The 12,926-nt window shown below is 39.3% G+C and overlaps 1 protein-coding gene across 1 annotated transcript in view; it reads right to left on the bottom strand.

The window, feature by feature from the left end:
* Positions 1–10,102, bottom strand: part of NUP155 (nucleoporin 155) — a 71,908-nt gene extending 61,806 nt beyond the window's left edge. Inside the window, exons 1-4 of the mRNA XM_045439881.1 lie at positions 9,798–10,102; positions 6,802–6,939; positions 3,883–3,979; positions 1,002–1,072 (exon numbers count right to left, since the gene is read on the bottom strand). Of these exons, the coding sequence (XP_045295837.1) occupies positions 1,002–1,072; positions 3,883–3,979; positions 6,802–6,939; positions 9,798–9,954 (463 nt within the window). The 5' untranslated portion in view covers positions 9,955–10,102. The remainder of the gene's footprint in view (positions 1–1,001; positions 1,073–3,882; positions 3,980–6,801; positions 6,940–9,797) is intronic.
* Between the last annotated feature and the right edge of the window lie 2,824 nt (positions 10,103–12,926).

The following is a 12,926-nucleotide window of genomic DNA, read 5'->3' as shown; positions in this document are numbered from 1 at the left end:
CTCCCTCTCCTTCTGCCCCTCCTCTGAGTGTGCTCTGGCAATCAGTCTCTCTCTCACTCTCAAGAAGGAAAAAAGACCCCACAAAAAGAAAACAAACCAAAAACGCAGAGACAAAAATGGTTTTTAACAATAAAGTTACTAACTGATGAAAAATATATAATGTAAAAAACTTTAGGTAAATCATCAAAGAGTAACAAAAAATAAGCAAGATAAAATGCAGAAATTATAGTTTAACAATTTTATTAAAAAAATTTTTCTTTTAATTTTTTTTTAATGTTTACTTATTTTTGAAAGAGAGAGACAGACAGAGCGTGAGCCAGGAGAGGGCAGAGAGAGGAGACACAGAATCCAACGCAGGCTCCAGGCTCTGAGCTGTTAGCACAGAGCCCGACACGGGGCTCAAACCCACAAACCACGAGATTATGATCTGAGCTAAAGTCAGACACTTAACCAACGGAGCTACCCAGGCGTCCCTAAAAAAATTTTTTTAAGTTTATTTAGTTATTTTGAGAGAGAGACAGACAGACAGACAGACAGCAGGGTGGGGCAGAGAGAGAGGGAGGGAAAATCTCAAGCAGACTCTGCATTACCAGCACAGAGCCAGATACAGGGCTTAAACTCATGAACCATGAGATCATGACCTGAGCCAAAATCAAGAGTTGCATGCTCAACCAACTGAGCCACACAGGTACCTCCCCTGTCCCCACAAAATTTTTTAAGTAAGCTCTACACCCAGGATGGGGCTTGAACTCATGACCCTGAGATCAAGAGTCACATGCTCTACCAACTGAGCCAGTTAGGTGCCCCAATTTAATAATTTTAAAGACAGACTCATTTCTACCATAAAGTGAGTAAACTATTAAATATTCCTAATCATTTTCTATGTTTCTACTTAGAATTCAGAACAAATATTTGATAAAAATTTCAGCTACTTAAAATGTGTTGTTACTCGGTTCTAAACCATTATATACAAACACTATCATTACATTTTTATTTCTTACCAGCTTTTGGTTTCACAAGCCCCACAGCGAGTATAGTCTCACTAAGTCCATCAAAATAGGCAAGGTCTCCTCTGTCAAACGGTAAAGAAAAACATGTTATACTTACACAGAAAACAAAGTTTTATCCTAAAATATTCTTTAAGACTACAGGATGTAGTGAAAAATAAGCCAGCAAACAAAACTGTTTCAGTTCCAAGATTCAGGCACACAGGCCTGTCTAAAGCTAAGCATAAACCAGGCAAACAGAGACAGCTGCTCCCCAAACTTCTCCTCAGCCAGGTTGCAAATCTCAAGTAATAGCAGTTCTGTTGGGTTAAGACCCTCTCAGAAGAACAGACTCACAGGGAAAGCCTATGGCTGAGGGTGGACAGAAACACTGAGAAAAAGTCTCTAGGAACCCAACCTATATTCTAAGTGCAAAGTAATTCTAAGGAATTTGAAACCTGTGGTCCACTGAGGGTAACCAGAGCAATAACAAAACCAAACTCAACTCAACTCTTGACTTGGAAAAAGTTAACTTTCCCCAAAATAAAGACCTACTTGATAGGCCCTAGCAAAAAAAGAGACATACCCATATCTTAGGATGGATAAACACTACTTACTGCAGTGTCCACTGTCCTACACATGGCATCTGGCTTAAAAATAAACACACGAGACACAAAAAAGCACAGGAAAAAAAAGCCTGTCAAGAAACAAAGAAATCAACAGAAATGGACTCAGCTAGGAGACAGATGTCTGAACTATAAGACAGGAAATTTAAAATAAATGATTATCATATAGGTATTAATGAAAAAAGGGGACAAAATAAATAAGCAAATAAGGAATTTCAGCAGAGAGATGAAAATTACAAGAAATTAGTGAAAATGTTAGAAATAAAAAGCACAGCATACAGAAAGAACATCTTGTAAGAACTTTTTAAGTAGACTTGACATACTTAACAAAAGAATCCATGAACTTGAATTTGGGTCAACAGAAATTGTCCACATTGAAACAAACAAAAAGAATGGAGAAACAAAAACAGAACAAAGTATCCAATATCTGTTTTGAATAACATCAAACAATCTAACGGAAGTGTAAAAATCTCAGAAGGGAGAGGAAGAGAATGGGGCAGAACAAATATTTGAAGATAATCACTGAAAAATTTCCAAAAATGAAAGACATCAAACCAAAGATCCAAGAAACTCAGAGAACACCAAGTAGGATAAATATGCCCGGGGGGGGGGGGGGGGGGGGAAGAATATTCATATATATATATATATGTGTATATATATATATATATATATATATATATACACACACACACACACACACACACACACGATCCAGACCTTGAAAAAAATTTCTGGTTGTCCTGAAAAGAGCCAAGCAAACAGAAAGAAAACTCCTAAATGGCCACATATGTGGACCAGGTTTTCCCATTTCCCCATGCTGTGAAAACTGGCACAACCTCCAGAAACCAAGACCAATACTGGGGATGTTAGGTGTTTCAGAACAATGAATTGAACAAGATTACATTCCTATTATCCATGTGGTATTAGGATTTATAATAAAAAGCTAATGGAATAATTGAAATGAAACCTAACATTTTTGCAGAATTGAATTTGTGAACTAAAGATTTACATACCGAGGATTTGTGCCTTGATTTTTTTCAGTAAGCACACTGTTCAAATAATTTTTCTTTAAATAAGTTCTAGTTTGAACACGGTAAGGTTGAAGTGTATATTCCATGAGGACAGGAGCTACACTTACCACATTCAATATTGTTCCTAGCACAAAAGAGTGTCTGATACATAATAAACTCAACATTTTATTACATGGATACATTACATGTTGATGGAAATACAGAAATTTTCATTAAAGAGAAACCCTTTTTAAGGAAATTATCCTTACATTTGTCTATAACATAATTTTTTTTGTGTTTGTTTTTCTAAATAGATCCACACCTAAATGAAGTTGTTTTATTCCTTAGTATCAAAACGACTATGTTACAATAATAAAAGCAACTGAAGTTCAGGGTATATGAAGAAAAATCACAACCATACATCACTGCTATTAGAACTATATAACAGTTCAACCATAAAAAATAGCTATGAAAAGTTCTAAATGAAAAAAAATCAGAGAACAAAAATATTTTTATTTAAGCTACAAGTTCTCATTTAGTATCACTTTAGTTCAGTGAGAGTGTGTGTGTGTGTGTGTGTGTGTGTGTGTGTGTGTGTGCGCGCGCATTCCTAACAGGTGCTTTAATTACCCAAGGGCAAGAGAAACAACTACAAGGGCCTTCCTCTGGTTATCCCACTAATCCCCTAAAGACATTATGAGAGAGAGATGGTAGTAAGCCAAAATTTATCTTCAAAAAGCCAGAGTGAGATTACCAGATCAATAAACTGTTTTAGCAAGAATGTCTTGAGCCGTCACTCAGATTACTATATACACTCAAATCACACATGGCCAACCTCATGGAATAAAACTGTTTAGTCACTTCAATGAATTAAGAGCCTCCCAATTCATAAAAATGCATCAAAAATACAGGTCTTTAAAGATGTCAAACCATCTCTCAAAAAACTACTAACAGATTATCTTATTGGAAGATAAGAGCTTGGAAACTAGACTCCTGCTACTCAGAGTGGTACTTAGACTGGCAGCATCACTGGGAGGTTGTTACAAATGCAGACTCTCGAGGCTCACTCAGAACTACTATAACAGGATCCGCACTTTTAACCTCATTCTCAGGTGATCGGTATGCATACTGAGAAGCACGGACCCAGATGTTAGCTGAATGAAAAATAAACCAGGCAGCTTCTGATGAATAGAATACTAGCTGCCATTAAGATAATCTAACTTCTAATTATGCTAAAGCAAACCAGCATTAAATACATACCCATCTTCATAGTTCCACATGAATATGTCACTGTCAATTGTGAGCCAAGCTCTGCTGATAGGAGGGAACACACCCATCATGCAGTTACATTGCATATCTGAAGTAGTGTGGATGTAAGGCAAAAAGATCTCAATCTTCTCTTTCTTAAGCTTGTTTTGAAAGATTTAAAATTTATGATTAAAAAATCATGATCTGTCCACTTTTTAATAGAAAAAGCAATAAAGGGTGCCTGGGTAGCTCAGTCCATTAAGTGTCTGACTTCAGCTCAGGTCATGATCTCAGGGTTCATGAATTCGAGCCCCACATCAAGCTCTGTGCTGACAGCTCAGAGCCTGGAGCCTGCTTCGGATTCTGTGTCTCCTTCTCTCTCTGCCCCTCCCCCACTCATGCTCTGTCTCTCAAAAATGAATAAACATTAAAAAAATTTTTAAAAAGAAGAAAAAGCAAATAAAATATCTTGATTTCTAATGAGTTTAAAGATACAGTGTATGACAGAAATAAACCTGCAATTTACAATTCCTAAATAATGCCATTTGACCACTTAAAATGTATTTTAAAGGACAAATATAATGTTTTTACCATTACTAAAGACGAATATTGATCATGAATAACACCATTAAATTTTGACATGAAAAAACTGTTCTACTGGACCACTTTCTCCCAACTGCATAAGAGCAAGAGTGATAAAAAAAAAAAAAAAAAACATAAGGCATGCTAAAGTTAGGCCAGGTGACAATTTGCAAGCTTCTTATATATAGTGCAATTGAAAAATAGACAAAGAATTATATTATGTAATCATAAGATGAGGAAAAAATTGTGAAATAAAATAATTTCTTAATTAAATGATAATTTTTTGCATGGTATTATCAGAAGATTAAAGAATATTAAGAAACTGGGGCGCCTGGGTGGCTTGGTCGGTTAAGGTCCGACTTCGGCTCAGGTCATGATCTTATGGTCTGTGAGTTCGAGCCCCGCGTCGGGCTCTGTGCTGACCGCTCAGAGCCTGGAGCCTGTTTCAGATTCTGTGTCTCCCTCTCTCTCTGCCCCTCCCCTGTTCATGCTCTGTCTCTGTCTCAAAAATAAATAAACGTTTAAAAAAAATTAAAAAAAAAAAAAGAATATTAAGAAACTAAGAAAAGATAGAGTATGGGATAAAAAGTGTTGTATATTTAATAACGTTATTTTACAAAGTCTCAGAGAAATACTGAAAAGTTTAGGAAAAATATTAGATTCTACTAGTTTTTCTACTTATAACTATTTTCTTAATTTTCCATTTCCTTTATTTTTCTAAAGCAGACTGTACTGAAATTTGAAACACTTTTCCTTTAAATAGTTTAATATATTTTTAAAAGTCTCAGATTAAATTTTATTTTATTAAAAAAAATTTTTTTAACGTTTTTATTTATTTCTGAGACAGAGAGAGACAGAGCATGAACGGGGGAGGGTCAGAGAGAGAGGGAGACACAGAATCGGAAGCAGGCTCCAGGCTCTGAGCTGTCAGCACAGAGCCTGACGCGGGGCTTGAACTCACGGACCATGAGATCATGACCTGAACTGAATCGGACGCTTAACCGACTGAGCCACCTAGGTGCCCCTCAGATTAAATTTTAGCCTATCATCTTAATGTCTATATTATGAGAGCTATAGATTGATACAGAAGCTTCCTAACAAATAACTATAAATCTTTTTTTTAATGTTTATTTAATTTTGAGAGAGAAAGAGAGAGAGAGAGAGAAAACACAGGAGTGGGGGAGTGGCAGACAGAGAGGGAGATACAAAGCAGGCTCCAGGCTCTGAGCTGTCAGTACAGAGCCCGATGCATGGCTTGAACCCACTAACTATGAGATCATAACCTGAGCCAAAGTCGGCCCCCCAATCGACTGAGCTACCTAGGCGCCCTGCAAATAACTATAAATCTAATGCCTTTATAGGGTACGCCATACTTTAAAAAAATCAGAGAAGATCTTTTTTTAGAGGGTAAGAAAACTCCTCTAGCAATTCAGTCTATGAAGATTCCATTAGTGTTTCATTCTTATTGTGATCCTTAGAAATGCAATCACTTATAATTTTAATTCTTTCTTAAGATTTTTTTTTTAAGTTTATTTTACTTATTTTGAGAGAGAAGGTGAGTGTGAGCAGGGTAGAGGCAGAGAGAGAGAAAGAGAGAGAGAGGAGAGAGAGAGAGGAGAGGAAGAGAGAGGGGGAGAGGGAGGAGAGGAGGAGAGGGGGAGAGGGGGAGAGGGGGAGAGGGGGAGAGGGGGAGAGGGAAGGAGAGAGAGAGAATGAATCCCAAGCAGACTCCGTGCACTCAGCACTATGCCTGATGCGGGGCTCCATCTCACAAACTACGAGATTATGACCTGAGCTGAAATCAAGAGTCAGACGCTCAACCAACTGAGCCACTCAGGTAGCCCTAAACCTTAATTCTAAGATACCATTAAGTGCCAAACCTACCAAAAACTTTTGGGGATGGGCAAAAAGAAGTACATGGCAGTTTTTGTTTGTTTTTAAACATTTTTAGAACAACATCCCAGTTTTAAAATGTTAAAATATGAGAAAAAATAAAAATGAAAATCAGGAGTCTTCAAGCTAAAATGGGGTAAAAAGGCTTCCTTGGATAGCACTTAACTGGAAAGTACTACCTTGCAATAATATCATTCAAAAATGCAGAATTCCTTGTAAATGATTCACTCTCTTCAATGTTCAAGAACAATTAAGATGTGATTCAATTTTCAACACTCAATTTTATATGATATTTTCTAGGCACATGGCAAACTACTGACATACTTAAAATGTTTTTTAAATAAAACTCTTAAATGAACTTACATACAACACACCAATTAAACACAAAGCAAGAATTAGAATAAGACTACTAATTTTTAAAAATCTTAGGGAGTTAAAAACAAGGTAAAAGGATACGTCCAAACTGTTCAACAAGTTCAGGTGGGAGAGGAACCCTTCGGATGGAACTGATCTCTGGAAGGTTGGGTACCGACAGCAAACCAGGTCCTTGTAGAGGATAATCCATATCTGACATGCCGGAAACAGTGGGATTATCTACAAGTAATGAAACAAAGCATTTATTAAAATAATATACTGAACATCAACTGGGCATATCGAAGCACTGCAAGCTACAAAAAAAATTGTGTATCTGATAGTTATAAAGGTATAGAGAAGGGGCACCTGGGTGGCTCAGTCAGTTGAGCGTTTGACTTTGGTTCAGATCGTGATCTCATGGTTCAAGAGTTCGAGCCCTGCATCGGGCTCTGTGCTGACAGCTCAGAGCCTGGAGCCTGCATCAGATTCTGTGTCTCCCTCTCTCTCTGCCTCTCCCCCACTCACACTCTCTCTCAAAAATAAATAAACATTAAAAAAATAGAAAATAAAGTAATTCTGACCCAATACAAAAGAGGCCTGAGAAAATCCAGTGTTAAAAGAGGGCTAATTACTGGTTTCAGCACTAACCAGACAGTTATCCTTCACAAAGACTTACTCTGTAAGTAAGGATATATTTAGTTCAATAATTTAGTTTCTTTCTATTATTTTACTAATCTGAAATGGGAAAATATTTATAAAACTACTTTGTGACTGTCAAATGAAACAACCGTGAACAACAAAAAAAATATTGATGGGGGAAATAGCTATTTCCTTTCCCACTTCAATATTAACAGATTAACACAATCCTTGTGTTTTTGTTTTTGTTAGACCACCCCCCCACACACCAATAAGATAAATACATATGATGCCACATAAGCAGTATTTTATTGGGGGAACCACAGACTGCTCTATAAAGTGTTCTCACTTGGCAACCTTTCTCTTGCTTTAAGGCACAGACAACTAAGGGCAGGAGTGGGCTGATCTATTTCCTATGTCTTGAACAGGGAGGTATTCTTTAGATCTCATGACCTTTTTATCCAGGCACCTTTTCAGGCTCTAAGTACAAAGATGTTGGGGAAAACTGACATATAAAAGAAATTCTAGGGGTACCTGGATGGCTCAGTAGGTTAAGCATCTAGCTCTTGATTTTGGCACAGGTCATCTCACGATTGGTGAGCCTGACTTTAGGCTCCAAGGTGTCACCATGGATCCTGCTTGGGATTCTCTCTCTGTCCCTCCCCAGCCCACGCTCTCTCTTTCTCTCAAAATAAATAAATAAACAACAAAAAAAGAAATTTTAAATGTATTATGGAAATTTAAAATATATGAGAGAGAAAAATGCAATCAATTCCTATGTACCGATTGATTACCCAGCTTCAATATTACTAATAATATGTCCAATCAGGTTTCATTTATATCCCTAGCTACTCCTTCTCTAATGGATTTCTTTAATGCTTATTTTTGAAAGAAACTGAGAGACAGCACAAGCAAGGGAATGGCAGAGAGAGACAGAGACACAGAATCCGAAGCAGGGTCCAGGCTCTCAGCTGTCAGCACAAAGCCCAACCGTGGGGAGCTCACAAACCATGAGATCATGACATGATTTGAAGTCGGATGCTTAACCAACTGAGCCACCCAGGTGCCCCTCTAATGAATTTTTTTGAAGGAAATCCCAGACATCCCGTTTAATCTTAAAACATACTAATTTTAACAGGATATTGCTAAGTGGAAATGTTAAATATTAACAGGACATGATAAATGGCAGTGGGAACACGAAGGATGTAATTAATAACTCAAGTGAGGATGTGAATGGTTAAGAAACCCCTCACAAAGGAAGTGATACTTAATGAACTTTGGAGGAATGTCAAGCAAAGAAGAAAATTCCAGATGCGAAGTAAACGATGACATAAAAGCATCCTGAAGAAAGGGCTTCTTATGAAAAACATGTTAAATTCTGTGTGACTGGAACAAAGCTGAGAAGATTAGGTTGAAGAGGTATGTGTAAAGGTGGATAGAATCGATTGGGGTCAGGTAAGAGTACACGAATGTATCCACTGTTTTTACATCTTGGTTTTCAAACCTGAGGAGGTCAAAGAGAGTAATGCTCTTCAAGATGAGTGTTGCTAATAGGCCACTCAATTCTTAGAAGACAAGCTCACCGGTAAGTAGCAGTCAGGAACAGTACTAAATTTGTTCTGTTTCTATCTTTTCTCTGACTACAAGCCTACTCAACGAGTTTTATAAATTGTCAGAAGTGTCGTTTAGGTTTACATTGCACAGATTGTCCTTGTTATTTTACCCTGGTTATTGCTTACCCCAAATCTTGTCTCTATCTTACTTACACTTCTCTGCTTTTCTCCCATATCCGTCTCAAAAAGGGGTCACTTTTTTTTTTTTAGCAACTTATGTAATTCTATATGCCTAGAGGAGCCTAGTCATAATTTAAAATCATTAAAATGTTTTCCAGTCACCTCTCTTTTGTTGACATATACACTGCCTTACCCTCCCTGTCCATCATCACTGCTAATATCCCCATTCTCTTCCTTTATTTCAGCGGTAGTTCTTTTTAACAACCTTCATATTAAGACTTTATATTACACTAACTCTACACGTAATAAAGAATATCTTTGAGAAAGATGGTAAATTTTCAAATTAATTTCATTTGCTCGCCTGATTTACTCTAATGTTAATAGGAGGAATTAACAAGAATGAGACTTAGATCAGGTGATCCTACTCATCTGGCCTCTGTGATGAACACTTGGAGGCAGTGAGCAGCTCATTAAGGTTGGGGTCTTTCCCTCTGCTTCAAATGGCAGAGTGCTCGTCACTCCTACCCTCTCAAATATCGGCAGTGAACTGAGGAAGAAAATAAACTGAAAACAGGCTCTTTTTGCTCTTCAAAATGTACCAAACAGGGCCCCAAATCTCAAAACGTCTTCGCCGAGTCCACCCTGGTGATAAGGACCTAGTGAGGAATTCAGGCGAGAGTCCTTCCGGCTGAGAAAGCAGTTACCACCAAATGGGCACTGATCACTCACTTGGGGCAGACACCATGAGAAGCTCGGAAAGGTCCGGGTACATGCGGTCTTCTTGCAACTGACGGTCGATGAGCCGCCCTGCATTTTCCAGAGCTTCCTGCAGGGCTGAGGCCGACGTGGAGGCTGGCATCGCCGAGCCCAGTAAAGAAGACGGCATGTCGAAGTTCGGAGACACCAGCGTCCGGAAATAGTCAAGAACCAAGGAGAAAGGAGAGAAAACCCAAGACCCTAACTCAGACCCGCAGCTTAGGGCGCGCGCGCCAAACGAGCGCCTCGGCGCCTCTGCATGACGCACTTCCGGTTCGTCGGGAGGGGAATTTGAAGGCCTTGTTTTGCAGACTCCGAGAGGAAGAAGTTGAAAGGGCTGGACGTTAGGGGCGGAGCGAGTGGGGGGTGGGGTGGAGCGGGCACTTCCCTGGGCGTCGCTGGAGGTTTGGCAGGTTGGGGAGTAGGAAATTCGTCTAGGTTGTATGGGGAAGGAAGGAAAGGAGGGGAAAGGGAAAGGGCTGGGAAAGGACAGGGCTGGGAGGGGTGGGGAGGGGTGGGGAGGAGGAAGGGAGCGGGTATCGGGTAAGTGGGAGCTGGGTAGTGCGTGGCAGCGCAGACTGCTTCGGCTCGGGTGGGTATCGCGAGCCGTGGATCTTTGTGTCTCGAGGTTCCCGGGTTGGAATCCTTCAACTGCAACTGCTTATGAGTTTGCACGTCAATTTCTTTGGTACTCCAAATAACTTCTGTTGTGAGAGCGGATAGTAGTTGGTAGGAGTTCACATGGGAGCCAAAATTCCACTATATATCTTACAGGCTTCAGTGTAAATTAAAATTCTTTTCTGGCCGGCTCAGTCATCAGAGCATGCAACTCTTGATGTCTGGATCCTGAGTTCAAGCCCCACTTTGTGCCTGGAACCTACTTAAAAAAAATTCATCAGGCTTTTCTATTTGTGTGTGGTTACCATTACTATAAAGAATTGTAGGGCCTCCTGGGTGGCTCAGTCATTAAGCATCTGACTCTTGATTTTCCCTCAGGTCATGATCTCACACTTTGTGAGTTGGAGCCCTGCTTCCAGCTCTGCTTGGGATTGTTCACCTCTCTCTTTGTCCCTCCCCGACTTGTGTCTCCCCACCGCCCCCACCGTCAACAACAACAACAACAAAACTTTAAGAATTGTCTGTTTACTGTTCCATGCAGGGGGTGGCTGCCTTCCTTTATTTCTCATTACAGAGATGAAGAAGTGTTCTAATTCATCGTTTGATCCCCCAGCATAAATTAGAGGGACTGGTATAAAGTAAGCCACCTAATAGATCTCCAAGTACTATAAAAATTGAATTTATAATTTGTGTCACCCACTGTGCCTGGTGCTGGGAATATCACACTGACACATTCCTGTCCTTGAGGTGCATGATTCATGCAGGGACACACAAAGTAAAGCAGTAAAGTGTATCACTCTAATTTTTTATGAGGTGTGTATTAACTGCAGAAGAATAAGAAATGAGCAAGGAGAGATAGACTTCATTTCATACAGAAGGCAACTTGAGTGGTCCAATAAAGTACTCATTCAAAAAGCAATCCTTATTTGGAAACAGTAGCTGTCCTCATTTAGTCCTTATTTAGAACCACACTTAAGTAAGCTTCATCCAGTTATATTCTTCATAGTTTAGCTAGTCAGTGAATGCATTACTCCTTATTGACTAGCTAAACTGAAAGAGGACTTCAGCTACCTTCATTTTGATCTCAAACTTTCTAATTGATTAAGTTCATCTTTCCAGCGTATCTCTTAAGTCAGGCAAAAGATCCTGCTGGCAAACCATCCTGTGATGGGAACTAAACTACCCCCTCAAGCAATAAGGACTGTCCTGAGCCAGCAAGACCCCATCTGTATTTGACCCCTGAGATAATGGTTGACCTGACCTTTGCTACCTACTTGCACATACTTACTGACCTTTGTCTCACATTTTACTTACATGAACCTAAGAAGTAATTTTCAGCACTTTGGAGATAGTCTTTGAGACGCTAGTGGGCTGTCTTCCGGGTGTTGGCCTTACTGACATACATTCCTTTCTTGTTTTACCATTGCTGGTCTCTCTGCCTTTGGATTTTGTCAGTGGCAAGTGGCCGAACCTCCTGTCTTTGGGATCCCTTGAGCCAGATGCTCTTGTGCCTGTGTGTCCAGGATACGAAACTATGGCCTTTGCTAAACTATAATCTTTTGCTACTTGAATTATTTTTTATTCCCTCAAATAAGGGGTTGACTACATTTCTGAATGTTAAAATCTCTATAACATTACAGATCTATAAGTATAATTTTATACCTCATAGTAAATATACCAGGAAAAAATAGGTTTGTATTGTTCGTGGATAAACAGGCAGATGGGTCTCCAGCTATCGATTTTCTTATTTGGTAGACCATAGATTGAAAACTGATGGTCTGGTACAGTGTTTGTTTGTTTGTTTTGAATTTGAGATAAAATACACGATTGAGAGTTTCCAATTCCACAAATTGGATGATCTGGCAATATTAGTCTAATATTCCTGCACTGCAAGGCTCCTGGGTGTCTCACTTGGTTGAGCGTCCAACTCTTGATTTCAGTGCAGGTCATGACCCTAGTGTTGCGGAATCAAGACTATTGAGAATCTTAATAATTATTAAGGATTACGAAGAGTTTTTTGTTTGTGTGGGTTATATTTGTTAATAGTTGCTAAATGTCTCCTAAAAATTAGAAATTTAAAAAGTCATTTAAAAGAATGAGCCTAGGGGCGCCTGGGTGGCGCAGTCGGTTAAGCGTCCGACTTCAGCCAGGTCACGATCTCGCGGTCCGTGAGTTCGAGCCCCGCGTCAGGCTCTGGGCTGATGGCTCGGAGCCTGGAGCCTGTTTCCGATTCTGTGTCTCCCTCTCTCTCTGCCCCTCCCCTGTTCATGCTCTGTCTCTCTCTGTCCCAAAAATAAATAAACGTTGAAAAAAAAATAAAAGAATGAGCCTAAAAAAATAAAGTATAAGCCTAATCCATTTTAATATAAATGATACATACTTCATGAAAAATCACCATATTTCTAAAACTAAAATATTAGGGGCGCCTGGGTGGCTCAGTCAGTTCAGCGTCAAACTTCTGCTCAGGTCATGATCTTACAGTTT

This window comes from Leopardus geoffroyi, chromosome A1 (genome assembly GCF_018350155.1).
Source record: "Leopardus geoffroyi isolate Oge1 chromosome A1, O.geoffroyi_Oge1_pat1.0, whole genome shotgun sequence".
Lineage (NCBI taxonomy): Eukaryota > Metazoa > Chordata > Mammalia > Carnivora > Felidae > Leopardus > Leopardus geoffroyi.
This window is presented reverse-complemented; position numbering and strand designations above follow the sequence as displayed.